The sequence below is a fragment of the Passer montanus genome, unplaced genomic scaffold, assembly GCF_014805655.1.
Source record: "Passer montanus isolate IOZ18808 unplaced genomic scaffold, ASM1480565v1 scaffold3, whole genome shotgun sequence".
NCBI classification, from domain to species: domain Eukaryota; kingdom Metazoa; phylum Chordata; class Aves; order Passeriformes; family Passeridae; genus Passer; species Passer montanus.
This window is the reverse complement of record NW_024367707.1, coordinates 17,607,972-17,626,632: the sequence shown is the minus strand read 5'-3', so window position 1 is coordinate 17,626,632 and position 18,661 is coordinate 17,607,972. Positions and strand designations below refer to the sequence as shown.

At 43.0% G+C, this 18,661-nt stretch overlaps 1 protein-coding gene across 5 annotated transcripts in view; it reads left to right on the top strand.

The window, feature by feature from the left end:
* LIMS1 (LIM zinc finger domain containing 1) overlaps positions 1-18,661 on the top strand; it is a 68,207-nt gene that overhangs the window by 21,021 nt on the left and 28,525 nt on the right. Inside the window, exon 1 of one of the 5 annotated variants that reach the window (XM_039714144.1) lies at positions 6,014-6,065. The exons of 1 other annotated variant lie outside the window; for it this stretch is intronic. Coding sequence is in view for 2 of the 4 variants with exons in the window: in XM_039714140.1 (XP_039570074.1) it covers positions 13,869-13,972 (104 nt within the window). In the remaining 2 variants the exon portion in view is untranslated. Of the gene's footprint in view, positions 1-6,013; positions 6,066-6,453; positions 6,594-13,561; positions 13,973-18,661 lie in introns of those variants that run through there. 3 more of the 5 variants (XM_039714143.1, XM_039714140.1, XM_039714141.1) reach the window with 3 other exon arrangements.

Here is an 18,661-nt window from a genome sequence, read left to right as displayed (position 1 = left end):
CGCGGCCAGCTGGCCCCGGGTTGGTGGCAGCACGCCTGGAGGGGAGATCCCTGGGCCCCTGCCAGCGAGTGTGGGAGGAAAGCAGCTACCGACGGTGTTAGTCAGTGTGACTGCTGAGTGCTGTTCAAAGGGCTGTAACAAGGACCGACTGGGCGTTATCTCATTTCCTCTTTCACATAACCCCAGGGAAAAGGGAGAACATTAATGAAACCCTGGAGGTGAATGGAGCCAGATCCAGGCTGAAATGTGTAAAGAATTTCTCACAAGAGATTTGTCTTTTTGGTCCTTTTGTACCATTCCACAGGCATAACCTTCCTGGTTGCAAGTTGTTTATTTTCCCTTGGCTGCCACTGTTCCTGTTTAATCCTTAAAGATAACAATATATGTTAGTAATGGTGAGGAAGAATACTTTTCCTAACATTAATGTCAAACATAGTGTGATACAATTTCTCTGATATTTTGGCTTAATACTGTGCACATTGTGCCAGCAACAGTACTGGATGATTCAGAGACTGCTGTTAGGCCTATTAGGGATGCTTTTTCAGAGCTCAAGAGGCCCTAGAAGACATACAGAAGTTTGCCCACAGTCTTGATATTTGAAAATGGTGACAAAAACAGGCTGCTCAAGAACTAAAGCTCAGTCAGCCTAACTTTGAACCCTAGCAAGTCATGAGTACAACTAACAGTCAATATATAAGCACTTACTGAATAATACAGCATTAAAAGGAACCACATGGATTTCTAAGAACTGATCGTTTCAAAGCAGCCAATTTTCCAGGTCTGGCAGATGAGCATGTCTTATAAACAGAAAGGAGGAAATAAATTAAGTGTATTTGCTGATGCTGTCTCACATAAAATTTCATAAGCAAACAAGAGAAAGAGGCTTTAGAATTTGAGTGATGGTGATTGACTTTGTTAGAGCATAAACCTTGCAAATTCTCTTCTGTGTATCCACTTGTCTTCTCTTGACGCTCTTGTTGTGGACCATTCACACGAGTGCTGCTGATACCTCCTCCTGTTCCTTCATCATGCCCTTTTAAGGCATATTAGTGTGGAGTCAGGGCTTGGTTTCAAGAAAGCATATTGCAGATTAGAAATAACAGTCTAGGTGAAATTGCTGGAAGGGAGGTGTGCAGCTGTATGAAAAGAAGCATTTGGACAGGAATTGATGTTTTGACACAGAGCCACCAACAGGATCTCCCTAAAGAGAACCTGCCTGATTGCACCTTGCAGGAATTCTCTTTTATCATTTGTATTTAATAACTTGATCGGTGACTTGAATGCTGCAGCTGAAAGTTGGCTTACGACATTTGTGGATGTCCTTGACTTGGATAAACCTTTAGGGGTACAGGAGATTAATTAAAAATTATCTTGGCAGTCTGGAAAGGGGCTCCATAATCAAGAAGCTGAAATTTCATGAAGAGAAATGAAGAGTGGTGCTAACAAAAGAGAATTCAAATGACCATGGGCTGGGCCATTTGAAGGATTATTTAAATGCCTTATCATGTTTTATGATGTGCCTGCAGAGAAAAACAGATCTTCTTTTGGAAACACTGTGCATTAAATATAAAGGAAGGTTGACCTACATTATTTTGAAGAGACTCTATTTATTACTGAAAAAGCCTGAGAGTTGTTGTCCTGCCAGAGGAGGATAACAGAGAGGCCTTGTTAAAGCAACAAAGCACTTGAAGAAGATTGGAAATGAACTGACTAGTGCATACTTCTTTACTGAAACCTAGGAACAGGGTTGTATCCATGCATGGCAAATCTATTTTGATGGTATTTTAGTGCATCTGTGATCTCTGTAAGTGAAATAGAAGGGATATAATAGCCCTATCCAGGAATTAAAATAACTTTTTTCTCTGAAGCAGTATTTCCTCCTCCAGTGTGCGCTTGTGTCAGAAGGGAGACAGGTACAGCAATGAAGGTACTTAAGTCAGAAATCCTGAAATGGGGCTCATGTCCTGACATACCTTTGATGGCTGTGTCAGTTTGGCCCATGGCTGTGCTGTCCATGAAGCAGGATGTGTGCATCTCCCTGCACATCAGGATCAGCTGCAAGGAACCATCCAGTTGTGCTGGGCATTATGTAGCCATCCTGTCTGTCTTGCCCGGTCATGGGTACTGTGGAGGAGGAGGCTGGGTGGAAAGGCAGGGATGTTGTCTTCTAACAGCAGTGCTCTTGTGGAAAGGTCAGGCCTTTCTCCTGTTATTCATAAGCATTTTAGAGGAGGAGAAGCTTTTCACACCTCCTGACATCAAATACTTCCTCTGATCAGCTGCTGCAACTCCAGTCCTGCAGTGCCAGGTGTGCCACCTGCTTGTGGCCAGCACTTGGGGTCCTGCAGCCTGCTCCAGTCAGCTCTGCCACTGCCACTGGCCCCAGGAGAGCACACACAGCAAAGAGAGCGGGTCTGGTGGTGCAGCTGGTGTTTCCCATCACTTCCTAGTGAGAGACCCTCAATTCACCCATGTGCAATGTGGTTCATCCTCAGGCATTGCTCCAGGCCTGGCTCAGGTGTAGCAGTAAGCCTTCTGAAAAACTTGTCAGTGAGTTCAAGAGAAGACAAATGGCTGTCTGTCCTCTCATCAGTTGAGAGCAGCCTATTAATTGGTGCCATGTCATAGACTCATAGAATTTGGGGGGGAAGGGACATTTAGTGGCCAATGTCCGTGCAATGACCAGAGATATCTTCTACTCCATCAGGTTGCTCAGAGCCCATCCCGTCTGACCTCCAATCTTTCCAGGGTTGGGGCAGCTACCAGATCTATGTGCAACCTGTTCCAGCATTTCACCACCATCATAGTGAAAAATGTCTTATTTGAACGGCTGCAGTTGTGACTTTTTACCTGAGCTTGGGTCAGTCTGGCTTGGAGGTCTGGCTCTGACTGACGTAGATTTGCCGTTAGCTTTTGGTGGCCTGAGCTCTGCTTTGAACGGCAGCTGTGATGGCACTGACAGGAAGGACTGCAAGGGGAGCCCCAGGGGCCTTTGGGGCTTTTTTTCCCGTTTTTTGAGCAGGCTTCGCCTTTCCAGCCTGGCGGTGTGGGGAGGGGACCCTTCGCGGGCCGGGGACGTGCGGAGAGGCCCGGGCTGCTCGGCCCCAGCGCGGCTCTCGGGCTCCGCCTGCCGGTGCGAGCGCGGCCGGCGGCCTCCCCAGGGCCAGCAGAGGGCCGGGCCGGGCCGGGCCGGGCTGGGCCGCCCCACGGCGCGGGTCCCGGGCACGGCCCGTGCGCCGGCTGCAGCCGGGGGCTCCGGGAACAGGATGAGGAAACATCTCACTTCTGCTGAGCTGGAGGGATGCTTCCTGCATCTTCCTCCCTTGTGCTGTGTATGGCCTTTGTGCTGTGTCTTTGCCCTACAGCAGCTGCATTCACTAACCCAGCCCCCCCAAACCCAGTCTTCTCCCATTTTGGCTGGGAGAGAGCTCTTGAGAGAGGAAGACGTGGGCTGCTCCTTGCAGCGGGGGTGAAGGTGAGGGAGGAAGGAGTGTATGGGGAAGGGGCAGGAAGAGCGTCGGAAGGAGAAAAGAGGAACTTGGTGGTGAGCTCCAAGGTCAGTTCAGCCGTCTCTTGTATACACCCTCAGCAAACTGGAACAGCTGAGGCATGACTACATATTTCCTTCTGCTTGTTTTGCCCCGGAGATGGTGATTTCAGGGGGTGATGAGGCCGGCAGCTGCAGGGTGTGACCGTCTGGCTTCTCTACCAGCTCCTGGTAATGCAGGCACCTCAGAGGTCCCCTTGCAGAGGACAGCTCTTGGTGCCTGGAGCAGAAAGGACACTGCCTTGTCCAGAAGATCCAGTACTGTGCATCCTGGAGCAGCTCTGGGGTTTTAGCTCTACCTGTGTTCTGCAGTTCTACTTCATGTTCCTCTGGCCTGCTAGAGAAGCAAAGAAAAATACTATGTAATTCATATCTGTGGAAATGTGGATATGAACCAGTGGTTCCTTTCCCTAGTTAACTTTTGCTTCTAGACTAACTTTCTGGTCTAATTCTATGCTTAATGCAGGTCCAGCCCCGTCTCTGTTACCTCAGGAGCTTCATGGTCACTGCAGAGCCACATCTGCTGACTTCTTTTGCAGGAAGCCGTGGTGCCAGGAGCAGCTGATGGGCTTGGCTGAACCGTGTGACTTTGTCTAGAGCTGTTTGTGTGACTCTGCCTTGCTCTTTCCATCAGGCCTGATTTGGGCAACCACAGACTGCAGCGATCTGTCAGTGCCTATGAACATGGTCTTTCTGGAGCTGGTCTTGTTCTGCTCTCATTGGTCAAAATTTTGTTCACAAGTTTTCTTTTAGCACAGCTCTTTTGGAAAGCAAGTTGGTAATGTGAACAAAACTGAAAAACATGGTTTAGCCAGGCCAGCTGGTTAATGAATTGCTCAAACATGCTTTAAAATGTTGATTGAAGAGTTAATGCTTGTTTTCCTAGTTCCCTTTTAATGGATGTTTATTCACATTAACCATGAAGTGTTGCAGCTTTTGCAGTTATCATGAATCAACAGACTGTCCTTGCCTTTTAATAAATGCGGAACTGCTGGCATATGAGCAATATATTAAATAATATGAATTGCAGTAGCAACCAAGGCCTCTCATTCTGTATAACTGGGGTGTTTTTTGTGATTTTCTTCATTCTCAAGAACAAAACGCTGTTACCTTGACGTTTGCTACGTTATTTTGAGACACAAAGCTGTAGTGCATTCTTTCGCCTGGGAGGGTAACTGTCCAGTGATAAGTTTAATGAAACTTTACTGCTGCTTTTGTACTTGAAGGGTCTTTGCAGGAAGAGATAAGAAGTTCAAATGAGGAAGCACTATGTGACAGTATGGGAAACAGCAGCTTGGAAAGATAACTTATATTGTTAATTTGTCCACAGAAAAGGGTTAGCGATAATGTTAAGTGGCTTAAAGACAGAAATAGGAGCAAGAAACAGGATGTAGAGACACGATGAAGGAAAAGCAAAATGAGGCTCTGTTGGTATGGCATAGCATTATTTTGTGTGTATGGTGAAAACAGGTGGTAAGGAAACTTTCCTGTCTGACCATTGGGGAGGGTGCACTGGCAGTCAGGGCACCGGAGCCTGAAGCCGTACTGCTGCACAGATCCTGCAGCATGTCCTCCTCTCCCCTGCAGAGATCAGGTTGTGGCCTAATTTCTTTGTCACTGATGGTGAGCAAGGTTTCAGGCTCTGTTTTTTACAGATCTTTGTAGCAACTGGCAGGGAAACGTTGATTTTAAGGGTATTCCTGCTTTAACCTGCGAAGGGCTGCCTGCGGCCTTTGAGGTGTCCCAGGGATTCAGGTTGCTTTAGAAAAACTGAGTTTGAGTCTCTGTCCATACAAGAGAGACACAACTCTTGTTTGTCTGGGCAGGTTCACCACCCTAACCTGCTCTGTGAGATGGTGATTTTTGTCCCCAGTTAGTCCTTGTCTGGTGCTTTGAGGTTGTCAAAGATGGCAGTAGCCTTGCAGTGTGTGACACTGTCCGCCCCACCATCTCAGAAAAGAAGAAAATCAGAGGGTATTGCTCTTTCTCAGCAGGTGGGAAGTGGAGAGATGCAGTCTTCCACTCTGCATGGCACTGACAGATGCTTGTGATAGGTTGAAGTGGCCCTGCTTGACTCTTTGCTGCTCATCAGTGATTCCAGGGATTGCTGTTCCCATAAAAGGACCTGGAATGCTTTCTTGCTGTTCTTATGGTTTTGTACTTCTGTACCATACACCGATGGTATATAATGAAAGCTTTAGCCTTTCCTATGAGGTGGAAGGTTTGCTTCCTTCTGTGTCCTTGGTGGTTTTGAGATGGAGAATTGTCATGACACAATTTGTGGAGCTGAACTGTGAATTTTCTTAGGTTTATTCTCTTCTTTACAGGATCAAATTTTTACAGGGCCAAAGAAGGAAGTGGTTTACTGAGTCACTTAATTTATTTTTTTTTTAATTTTATCACAACTACCAGTAATAACCACAGGGAAAACATACAAATAGTGGGCATTTGATGTGAAGCTTTATTTGGGAAAGGCTGCTCATTGTGAACGTGCTGCCAGCGAGGCTACAGGCTGACAGTAAGTGTCCAGCTGGTCACTGGGGCTGAGGGTCTGGCTGAGGCATCTGCTGGAGCGCACATTGTGCTGTCTGCTGAGCCAACAGCCTGGCTGTGAATTGTATGGGCTTTTAGTCATTCACAGAGAAATTGCTGGGAGCAGGAGCCATGCATGGGAATGGTGATAGAGTTAGGAAGAGGACGAATAGTAGTTCTGCGTGCTGGGTTTTATTACTACTTAAAACAAGCAGCATGGTAACAGAGCTTTTAGCAAAGTCCTTTCTTGTTCTGGAAATGCGGAGGTATTTCCAGTAGTTTTTTATCCTTTGCTCACTGGGAGTGTTTTTAGGGACACTATTTTGTCCCCACCCAGAACAGAAGATTCATGGTCAGTTTGAAGATACACCCCTGCTGACGGGTTTTCTGCTGGCTGAGGAAGAGGACACTATGACAGAATAATTGAACCCAAAACTGTAATTCCAGTGGAAAGAAAAGATTTGTCCCACCTGTTACAGAAATTGTGTTGCTTCTGGTGTGATTGTGTTCAGAGGTCAGTAACTTTGCCAGCAAAGAAAAGCTTTTACGGTAGGGCAGCTGTGCATTTTTGGTTTAAGGCTTTTGCTCTGATTTAAGAATCTTAGAATATTAAGTATGTTTTTCATGTGCTTTAAAATATTATGAAAAGTCCATGTAAGATCATATTTTTATGTTTTATGCTGAATCTCAAATTAATTTTTACAGCATTAAGGGAAGGGAGGGAATGCCTTTTCCATTTTACATCATACTGAATGTCCAGGTTGAATTACTTTTCTTTTGCACTGTTGTTTTTGGTTTGTTTGTTTGTTTTTTCCAGTGTGGATTTTTCTGCTTGGCTATGAATTACGAGTTTTAATAATTTTGAGACCAAAATGTAAATACTTAAAAACTTAGATTTTTTTGAGTCGCTAAAAATTGCACCTTGCCTGTGATTTTTAAGTGTTTTTACATGTGTTCAGCTTCGTTCTTTGTAGTCTGGTCTACTTTCTGTATTTTGCGTTAGAGAATATATTAGTTCTTATATACAAGAACCGTCATACTACAGGTTTCTGAGCATTTAAAGATGATACGCTCTAGGGTCCCACCATTTTCTACCTTTCTTGGAAATGCTGGTCAGAGTATAGAACCACTTTTCAGTATGTCTGACCTGTGCTGTCTCAAGTGTTTTCTGAGTGCCCTCACTGCCTCCTCCCTTCTCCTCTGTAATGTGTTTTCCATGCCTTGGTTTTTTTGGCAGTAGAGATTATGTGAGGTGGCTGAGGGATGTTTTTACAGGCGTAGAGTCAGGATCATTGCTTCTTCTGGGCTGCTAAATTCACCATCCTCACCATACAACCAGCAGCATTCAAAGGCTCTGGTGCTCGCTTGGGAGCTCAGGGTTGGACTGGCCTCCTAAAACAGCAGCCCTTGGTGCTGTAAAGGAGTGTCACCTACTGCTTTCATGGTTCTGTTTGTTTGTGTGCCAAGAGGTGCTGGTACCTTCAAGCCACATGCTTTTTGTCAGGGTTACCAGCTATTCCAGCCTTCTCAAGGGGATTGTACTGTCTTTTCTCCTTGGCATTCATTTCAGTAAAAGGAGACAAAACCTTGATGAGAAGCTTTTCTTTCTCTATTTCTAATGAAGCTTTAGTCATTTGAAAAGTATTTGTAAGGTAGAAAGCAAAGGGTCCAGGAGAGTAATTGCTGGTAGTCAACAGAGAAAGCAGTTTATAGGCTGCTGTAGTTTTGTTTGCATTTATTTAACCCTGATGAGTGATGTTTGGAGAAAAATTAAGATTTCCTAATAGTTCTGTTCCATCTCTGAATGGGCAAAGTCAGTCTGGGACCTGTTTTGAGATGTCCCACTGGCTCTCCACCCAAACCAGGGCTCAGCAATTGCCCATCTGATATGTCTCAGTCAGCTTTTCTGCACCCTGGAAGGGCTTGCTGGCTTCCAGAACACAACCTGACTGCCAGAGCTAGTAATTCCTTGGGATATCAGGGCAGCAGCCCTCTGGGCAGTTTCCTGTTTCCTTCATTTGCCACCTGTTTTCTAGATCTGTTTCTTTTTTTATTTTTTTTTTCTCTAACTTGGAGATATCTTCAGTCTTTTGTAGCATCTACTGGGGAACTTCTAACCACCCAGTAAGCCAGCTGGCACCTGAGGCCTTTTGCCCTCATTTCTAGAGGCAATTTATCTCATCATGATAGAATAAAGTAAACCTTTTGGACATATCTACAGTAGTAGAGTGCAAGTAGAAATAAACTTTTTTAAAGATAAGACTTTTCAGCTTAGGATCTTCATGTGTCATAACCAAGGTGCTTAAATGTAAAAGGTGGGTTTCTAACTGGCTTTGAAAATCTCTGTTGGGAAGAGGTTTTTAATTGCAAGACAGTAAAAATTACTCAGAAGACTAGGTCCTGGATCTAGAAATGCAGGTTGGGAATTGCTTGTGTTTTTTTCCCCACATGCTCTGGGCTGTGAAAATTAATCTAAACTGTGATTTTATTTGCTTTAAACTATCCCTCCCCTCATCATTTTGGTGCAGGGGTTTTTTTCTTTTCTCTTTTAAGATGTTACCCCATCATATACCGGGTCCATATGAGTAATTTTACCCATCTTAGGGCATCAACTGTTTGCCAACTTGTTTGTATTTTTTTTTAAGAGGCCTATGTACAAATGGCAGGACAAAACTGATTCATGCTGTGTCACACTTTCTTCTTTGCACACCTACTCACGCATGGATCATCTGCTGATTAACAGCATAAATTTCTGCCTACGATGCCAACCTGCAGCTTCACCCGCTGGTCTCTCACTCATCTCTGCTAAAGTATGTGTGGGTTAGTCCGTACCTCCCTCTGGCTGTAGGAAGAAATACTGGCAGGAGAAACAAGGCAGTATTTTCCCAGTAGAGGGAGGTATTGTAAAACTCAGCCAAAGTAGGTTTCTGCTTGCTGGAAATAGTGTGCTTTTTGCAAGGGTTTTTTTTCTGCTTAATTTAAGAGTTCATGGAGCAGCATGTGCAGAGAGCTTGGAGAAGGAAAGCAAAATACCTTGCTCCATGTTCAGGCAGACAGAAGTTTTTCCCATTTTTGCTTTTTAAAAATTTTATTATTGGAATAGACTATGTGGAATGAGAGCAGGTATCTCTGCCATGCTTCACCAAAACCTTGTGGGCAACCAGCCATGGAGGTGGAAAAGTGTTTGGTACTGCCAGGATCAGACAGGACCCCTGTTCTCACCACAATAACCCTGCCTTCCCTTTGCCCCGTCAAATCCCAGAGGACTTCAGTGGGTTGAGTGCATCAGTGCTCTGGAGAGTGTTGAGCACATCACAGAATCATTGAATGGTTTGGGTTGGAAGGGAATTTAAAGAACATCTAGTTTGAACCTCCCCCCCCTGCAATGGGCCAGTACACGTTGCACTGACCAGGCTGCAACCATCATCTAGGCTTTTACTTTACATTGTATGGCAGGGGCAGGCATTAGTAGATGAGGTTTAACAAAAACTAGTAACTACTGTTAAATTGCAAGAATCTCACTTGGTCAGCTGGAGCATGGACGTAAATCCAAAACTCTGCTTTGTATTGTGGACATAGATTGATCAAGGGCCTCAGTGCTTAGCCTGATCTGCAGATTAAATTTGCATGCTTCAGGATTGATTTATCACTAAGTGGAACATGGAAAGAAACATCAAAACGGATGTTGGAGTGACATCAGACAAGGAAGGAAACATGTAATTAATTTAACTCCTTGAATCAACACTTTAGGCTCCCGTGAAGCTTTGAAATTCTAATTTCAAGGTGTGTGTCCTTAGCATTTGTGCTTGGTATTCTCTCTGTGCATTTCATTTTATCACTGCCTGTCCCAGCAGAGACTCACATTGTGGTACACTGTTCCTTGACACCCAAACCCATCTGTGGGAACTCATTCTGCAGGTCCAGAAAGCTGTGAAGCTTTGTTGGCATCAGCACATCATTTGGGTGCTTCAGGGATTCTTGCAAAACTGCCAGAAGGGTTATTGCCACCTTCCTTCATTTTCTGCAGCAAGTCCTTCGCTGATGTTTAAGCCTTTTCCTTCACTTTAAAGTGTGCTTTCTTCCAAATCTTCTGAGAAACAGTAGAAAACGGTCACTCTTGTCCACATTCCTCTGGAAATTGATTCTAGTGATAAACAGGATAAAGGAATTGCTCCTTTGAACATGCAGCCGCCTTGTAACTACTGGCATTCCTATGGTGTTCTTAGAATACTCTTCTGATTATTGTTTTGACTGACTGTGCTGCCATAAAAACAATTTTTTCTATCGATTTGAAAATCTTCAACTAAATTTAATTGAGATTTTGTAGTTTTTTTTAAAGTTTGAAAAAAAACCCAAAAAACAATAACATGCCACTAGAGGGAATTGCAGATGACACACATTGACTTTTCTGTGTGGAATGAGACCTAAAACTTAATCTTTTCTGGTTTCTATAGCTAGTGTATATTCTCTGTAAATGTAGGCTTATGAAGAAATGTCCTGAATTTGAATCACTTGACATTTATTGTTATTCCTAAATTCAATTACATTTTCCAGCATCATGAATTGCTGTTCACATCCCTTTGAATGTAGTATAATGTAGCCAGGCATAACCTGTCTATCTTAAAAGATTTTTAAACTGGAAAATTCTGCTGAATATCTAGAGTCACCAGAACAGCAGTACTTTCACAGAAATTTAAGGGAGAGCACTGGAGGCCTGGAGTATCAAGATAGGACTCTGTGGGACTGCTGTGAAAACTCAGCCATGAGTCTTGTCCCACATATAAAAAGTTATTTACTGCTTGTGATGAATAAAGGACTGCATACTTTGTCTCAGCTCCAGCTTGTGCTGGTTAGACATAGGGGAATATCTTCCTCTGCTGAAAGACAGGTACCACAATGGTTATCCATCACATCACAGTAGCCATGTTGGCTTTCTCTGGGGCAGGAGGATGGTCAGTTGCATGAGAGAAGAGTCACACACTGGAAAATGAAGAGAAAACCTTCAAAGTACAGGATATACAAGAAGGCTGTGCATTACTGGTAATGAGAAAAGCTGTGGTAACTTGGCTGGTCCTCAAAAATTCTGATGGAATGTGAAAGGTCCAAGTGGCCCCCTCCCACATGAGAAGAATGTAATCTCTCAAAAAAGGAATTATAAACATCAGATAGGGGCTAGAAGGTAAAAAGGGGTGTGGGGAGGAGGAGGCACTCGCTGGGAGAGCTTTTCTTGGAGAGCCACGTCTGTCCAAGTTGCTTTGTGGAAGCATTGAAGTGAGTTAGTAGAGAAATAACACTCGTGTTCTGCAATGTCTCTGCAAAAAAAAACCCTTATAACTTGTATTTGATACTCAGAACCTAGAGTTTGACTGCTTGGGTAAATTCAGATTTGAAACCTCATTTCCTGTAAGGATTCATGGGCAATCCCACAGGGCAGAAAACAAGTCCGGTTTGCATTTTTTCTTGTAGAAAGCTTTTAGCTTGTTCAGAAGCCCTCCAAGAAAGTGTTTTTTGTATCAGCGTAGATCCCTGTTGGAGTTTGCTGAAGAGGCAAGCTGGAGCTGAGTCCCCGATCATACTTTGAAAACCTAACCATCTTGCCATCCTTTATATTTAGGTGGATTTGATCTGTATAACAACTCATTTTTGTGTCTGGACTTGCTGTATTCCTTTAATTTGCATGATCTGTCTTGGTGCAGCTCTGGTTTCCAAGGACATTTGTGTAAAAGTTGTTGCCCAAGCACAGCAGCTGCTCATGCAGATAAATAAAAGTTTAATGAAGTGATGTGTTTCAGATTAATGCAATGTGCAGCAAAGTGGGTGAAGAATTGCCCTTTTATTTTTTATTGGCTTGTTTCGTGTGTAATACAAAAGCATTTGGTATATGCTGAACAGATAGCTACTGTAGTGAATAAGAATCTATGAACAAATTTATAGGTGAAAGTTTAATTTCAATAGTTTACAAAGAGCTTTTTCACATTAAAAAATGTACTCATCGCTTTTTAGATTATTATCTAAAATGGATCACTTGGACAAAAATAAGTCATTTGTACACAGATATTTAAAGCAGAATATAAACTGTTGGTAATGTATAAAAGCTGCTGTGCCATGAACATCTGTCATCTGCCATCCTGAACCTCCACTCATAACAGCATTAACTTTTCATTGGATCGCTGATTGACTGACTGCGGGGAATTGGCATTTAATTATGTTTGAGCTTATCCTACTGAGTACTGAGAAACAACTATAAGTACTTCATTTGAAGCTGGAATGCAGCATGTTTAGGCAAATATTGTGATCATTCTTGCCTTTATTTTCTGAGGACGAGAGCTCAGATGTGTATACCTTGTTGACAGTTCAGTGTGCACAACCCTCTAACATCATATAAATCACTTTGAATTTTTCCAGCCATTATCTATTTGGCATGTTATGTGATTCCTTTTCCAAACAATTTTGTTATTTTTCCATTGTGTGATGTTTCATATTATGCGCTGATGACATTTCAGACTGAAACATATTGATAGTATTATATAAAATTACCGAGTTTGTGTTCAGTCTGGTAATCTCTACAAAATTGGTGTCATATGATATACCCAGTATTACCTATGTTACACTTTTTTCCTTTAGAGAAATTAAAAAATACTCTTAGATATATTCTGCTACAAAATAAACCCTTTAATAATGAACTCTGTAATTAATACCAGATAGAACTTGTTTCCTATTTTAGTCAAAACAATCCTTGCAAACTGTTAGGTTTCTTGGCTTTTATTAAATGCAAATTCATTTAAAAACCACACCTTCCCAATTCACCATGTAGAATGTAAAATCTCTGAATTAAGTTTTTATGTGTCAAGAATGATGTCAAAGAAATAGTAAACATTTTTCAAGAACTGGTAAGCTTTTTGGAAGCCTCCTGAAATGAAGTGCTTTATTTACTACTAAAAATTTACTAAGTGAAACGAGACGCAGAGCTTGCAAAATTGCCTGCTAACCGCCTTCCTGCCTTGCAGGAAGCTTCAAGCACTTCCATTCCTGTTTTACCATTACACAGGACACTCCATCACTACCAAATGTGACAAACTGGTATAGAAGTTTGTGTTTGATAGCTGAGAGCAGGAAGAAAATTACTTTGTGGTTTTCTTCTGATTTTCAAGGTAGAAAAAGAAAAATGCAGAGTGCTGTTGCATTTCCAAGAGCATTTTAATGCTAGTTACTGAAGTTACTTTGTGGCACACTTTGCTGCGTTAACCTCCCTGTCAGAGCTTGCCAAAGTGCTTGAGTAACTCTGAATTTTCATAGCTCTAATGGCTTTCCTTTTGTCATAAATTAGAACAGGAAAGAGTAAACAGCTCATTGCAGTCCTGGAGATGTGTAGCTTTTTGCGGAGGCGTTGGGAGAGCCGCCTGCTTTGCCCAGCGCAGGGCAGGGTCGTGCCTGTCGGGGCGGTGAGACTTGGAGGAGAGCTGGAGAGAAGGGGGTGAGCTTGTCGCACACATCCCTTAGGTGTGATCAAGTGATAAAGGAAATGTGGTGCCCTTTGGGAGGGTGTGTACCTATGAGAAACAGGAAGCAGCTCGGCGGGTGCCTGCCCTGCCTGCCTGCAGAGGTTGGTGGCTCCGGCGGTGCAGGTGTGCCGACACACCGCCCAGCCAGCCGCTGCTCTCCAGGCATCTTGGCAGGCGCGCTCCTCGGCACCCACAGCTGGGAGAGGCGGGGGAAAGAAACCCAGCCCAAAGCCAAAACACCCCCCTCACCTTTAAAAAAAAACCAACCCTCCTCCAGGTAGGGGAATATGACGGCCTTGCAGCTGAAAGAGTTGTCACATTCAGGTCTGTACAGGAGGAGACGGGATCGTCCTGACAGTGTCCTGCCCGGGTCACAGGAAGAGAGCCTGAGGTGAGTGCAAATGGATGGTACTGCCAGGGCCCCGAGCCCATCTGTGCTGCCCGCTTGCTTCGGTGGTTGTAACAAACAAAATGCAACCACAGCTCTGGAAAGTCGCTGCAAAACACATGCATTGAGAAGCAGCCCCGAGGCACGACAGAAAAACCCCTGAAACAGAGCTATCAGGAGCCATACGGTGACCTTGCGCATTCTGGTGATGGTGTGACAGCCTTCCCTGGCTCTGGGAAGGGCAAATGTTAGCCGGTGTTTGCTTTGGGATCCGTTCTGACGGCCGGCACTCACAAGTAAATAAACATTTTGGAGCTTGACAACTTTGCTCCGTCTGTTTGAAGCTGGTTCTGGGTCACCCAGGTTCTGTGGATTGTGCTGCCTCTTGGGTCTTAGCACAGTCCCTGTGCCAGGCTGGTGGCGTGGAGCTGGGGTGGCTGCTGGGCTCCGGGGTTCTTCGTGGGGCGTTCTTTGTTGCCGAAAGGGCTTTAGACAAAAGAATGCAGCAGGGCCGCTTAGCCTGACCTTACTCAGCAAGGGTGACCAAAAGTTAGAAAGCCATTTAATGTCTGGGGTTATCTTCCTGCTGCTGTGAACCTTTTGAAAAAAATTAACAAAGAATTTGCAAAAAGCCTCTGTTTGGAGCAGAAAGATTAAAGATCTGTTTGTAACTTGAGTAAGTGCAGACACCCCCCCCCCAAAAAAAAAAAAAAGTAAAAATGCTAGGATGTTTTTCTAAGTGTGCTCAGCATGAAAGCAATCCATTCCCACTTCAGGCTCCTCCGCTAAGGAACCTTGTGTATCTGCTAACAAAAGCCTCAGTAGAGAGGAAGTACTTCCTATCTCCTAAGGCCTGTTTCATTGTATTTTTAGATTATTTTTCCTTGGTAATGGTTGTGCATCAGGTCGGAGTGCTGTGTAATTTGAAAGGTTGTTACTGTGGTTTTTTTCAACAGCATTAATGATTTCAGAAGAATGGTTATTCAGATCTGGGGGATTTACTCTTTTGTTACAACTAAGGACCGTAATTGTGGCAAAATGTATGATTGTAATTTACAGAGATTATTTGCCACGAGATGTCAGAAATATCATATCACTTCTAGGAATGTGTTAACTTGCAGGTCTGGTACGTGTATTTGGTATCTCTTTGTAGTATTAATTCTGAATTGATTTCTGAGATGGATTTCTAATAGTATTAGCAGTATATATGTTATATTCATATGACTGCAGTTGGAAGAATAGCCAGACTTAGTGTAGAGTAACAGAAAAGTGCAGAGATTCTTGACATTTTTACATTTAGTTTATTTTGTACAAAATTAGCAATGGGGAAAAATTGATCTATTTGGGGAAGAGAAAGCCTCTTTTTAAAGCATAAACATAACAGTGAGTACTAGCTCTGTGTGGTTGTGTTGCTGTTATTACTGTGCGTATCCAAGATGGGAATGAGACCATTTGGGGGCTGGATAGGGGGAAGGGGTGTGTTTACTGCACCAGTAGAAGTCTGGGTGTTTTAATCTCCTGAGCCTCTTCCAGTATAGAGATGAGAAATACATGAAACGGGGATTAGTCTTGAGAAACAAAATCCAAATTGGAGGAGGTAGTGAATCAGGGGCTTGTGAATCAGTGGCAGGCAGAGTGTTGGAGGTGCAAGAAGATGACTAGAGCATGGTCAGATGATGCTTGTAGAGCAGGAGCTTATCTTATGTTTGCTAATAGCTTAAGCCGGTTCTTATTCAAACTAAACCTTGCTCCTTCCTAACCCATATTGTGATATTGCAGTGTGTTGCAAGGCAGGCTTATTTGTCATTTTTTACTGCATTCTCCATGACAAAAGGCTATGGCATTATAAATACAGAATTATGACATATCAACAGGGCAAAGAGTAATCAGGAACCAAGAGGAAAGCTCATTAGTTTTCTAAAAATGGAAAGCTCTAGTTTTTTCTATATATTCTCCCAATGCCACTTAGATGCCTGCCCTTAGCAAATACTTTCAGAGTATCTAGAGTCTACAAGAAAGACAAGAGGTTTCTTTTATGTCTGCTAAATATATCTTGCCATCCATGGCTTTTTAATGCCCTCCCATAGTATCTCTCTCAAGTTCTTTGTTCTAGTGCCTTTGTGTTTTGTTTTACATACATATTAATCCAGATGTGTTAAATAATATCAGCCCTCAAGCAACAGTTCACTGAAACCTGCTTTCTCAGTTCAAGTAGTTTTCTTCTAATCCTGGGCCAAAATGTACTCAAGATGCCAGTGTCCCCAGGTCACCCTTTGAGAGCTTCTGTATTTAAAACCTTTAATTTCAGCTGGGTTCAGCCATCACAGCAGGAGCCAGATGTGCTTGGTAGAACAGGGACCTGTGTACCTGCAAACTGCAGCTGAGACATAGCCAAGTGTTGGCATTACAAAGCAGATCAGCAGGGCTTGGTGCCAAAATTCTGCCTTTTTCTTTCCTGGGAATGTCAGTGTGACTTGTACTTAAAATGTGTGAGTTTATTAATAATTGGGAACTCTGAAAGAATGTACTGAAATTCCTAAATGTGCACCAGAACATGTGTTTGTCATATAATGCATCACATACATTTAATTTGTCCTGACAGCACAGCACTTTGGTGGGGATGGGAAATTTGACTTCTCTTTCTGTCTCACACATGTATCACTTAACAAACCTCATAACCTTTGTGGCAGCCTTTTTATCTGTTGCTAGAAATGCAATTTGTGCTTTACCTTTTACAGGGCTGCAGCCTGTCTGTGCCATGTAAAAGGTGGTCTAGATAGCTCGTCCTTTTCTTGAACTTGCACAGTACAAAAATGTGCTTGGTTTAGACCTGGAATGAGGTCAGGGTGCGAAATGCAGACCTCTCTTTGCCTGTTTGAGCAGACTCACCAGCTCATAAAGCTAAATTATACAGGATGCTCCCCAGCTGCAGAGTTCAAAATGCAGGAGGATGCCAGGCACCTTCGTCTCTCTCCTGTGTGCAACAGATGCAGCCATCCTTGAACTAAATGCAACCTGAAAAATCTGCTTTTCATAAGAGACTGTTCTGAAGACTTATTATTTTCCAGCTATATTGATTTAGTGGGAAAACAATGACATCTTCTGTAGGTCTTGACTTGCTTTGTCTTCAGAAACAGCACGTAAAAAATTCTGACTGTATGCTGAGCTATTCTTTCTTGCTTTTCTCAGCAAACAGGATGCAAAGGAAATTGTACACATATATTTATGATTAATCATTAGGAGTCACTTAGCAATAGCAGTATGCTTGCTATTTTTGCTCTTTCCCCTTCTCATCCCATGGGTTTTTGTAAAAATAGAATGATTCCTCTAAAAGAATTTATACTATTAATTCTCAAGGCTGAGTACAAGGCACTCACAAAAGCAGAGGCAATTATCTTTGGGTTTGTTTTTTTTTTTTGCAATTATGCTTAAAAATTAATTCGATAACTCTTAACTACTATCTGTAGCTTTCTTTTCCAAGATCATATGCATTCAAATGCCATTAACAATGTAAACAACTTTTAAAGAGGTTAGTCTCAAGTTTTTTACCAAACAGTAAATTTCAGCATTTACAATAAATAATAGTTGATGAGCTTCCATCAGTGGCTGTCAATTACTCGTAGCTCACTCCTCTGTTCTGTGCAGAAAGCACTGTAGGTGTTTTCCATATTAATAGTTTTAATTTATAGTTGCATTCCTTTTGCTCTCTTCTCCTGAAGCTGTTGGGTACATGTATGTGAGTAGGTGCAGACAATCTTCTGCTGGATCTGCTCAGGCTCCTGCCTGCCTCTGCAAATGGACTCCAGGCTGGAAGGCATGTGGATGTGCCCCAAAATTTCAAGCACAAAGGCTTCCTTGCAGATGAAACAGGAGGCATAAGCACACTTTTATGTCCCACTGAGCCTTTGTGGGATAGACTGCACAGCAAGGCTTTTTGGTGAGTGTCAAAAGAAACAAATTAATAAAATTCCCCCAGTCAGGAACATGGTGGGGCTGTCTCCCTTTCTTTATGAGATGCAGTTTTGGGAGTTTTGGAAGGTCACAAATCTCCTTAAGAATAAAATTCCCCCCATCAGGAACATGGTGAGGCTGTCTCCCTTTCTTTATGAGATGCAGCATTTGGGAGTTTTGGAAGGTCACAAATCTCCTTAACCTGCCATCAAAAGCACATGTGTAGCAGCCAGTCGAGGTGTACAGCTGCTTCCAGCCATACATCAGCTCTGAAGACCAGCTCTTCCCAAGAAGGGATGAAAATGATGGTCAGGGACTGTCTGGGAAACAGGGACCTGTTGGGCCTTCAGATGCTTTAGGGTACTGAGAGCCTGTTAAGGTGAAAATAGAAGACCTGTCTGCATCTGAAGGCTTAAATTTGATTTCTCCTGGTGATGTTTCTTTATAGCATCACCAATATCAACATTTATATGGCTGCTTTCTGTGACAGTTATTTAACTTGCTCACCCTGCCAAGGTCAACAGGTGAAGCAGTAATTATTCCATACCTTGGTAAAAAAAAAGTGATTAATTTATTAAAGCAGGAAAAACTTTATGACAAAAAAAACCCCTGTGCTTCTCCCTAATAACTCTGCTAGAATAGTGGAGAGCTGGGTGCTACAAATACTCATTAGCGCTTCCCAAGAAGTAATGAAAATGATGGTCAGGGACGGTCTTGTAAACAGGGACCTGTTGGGCCTTC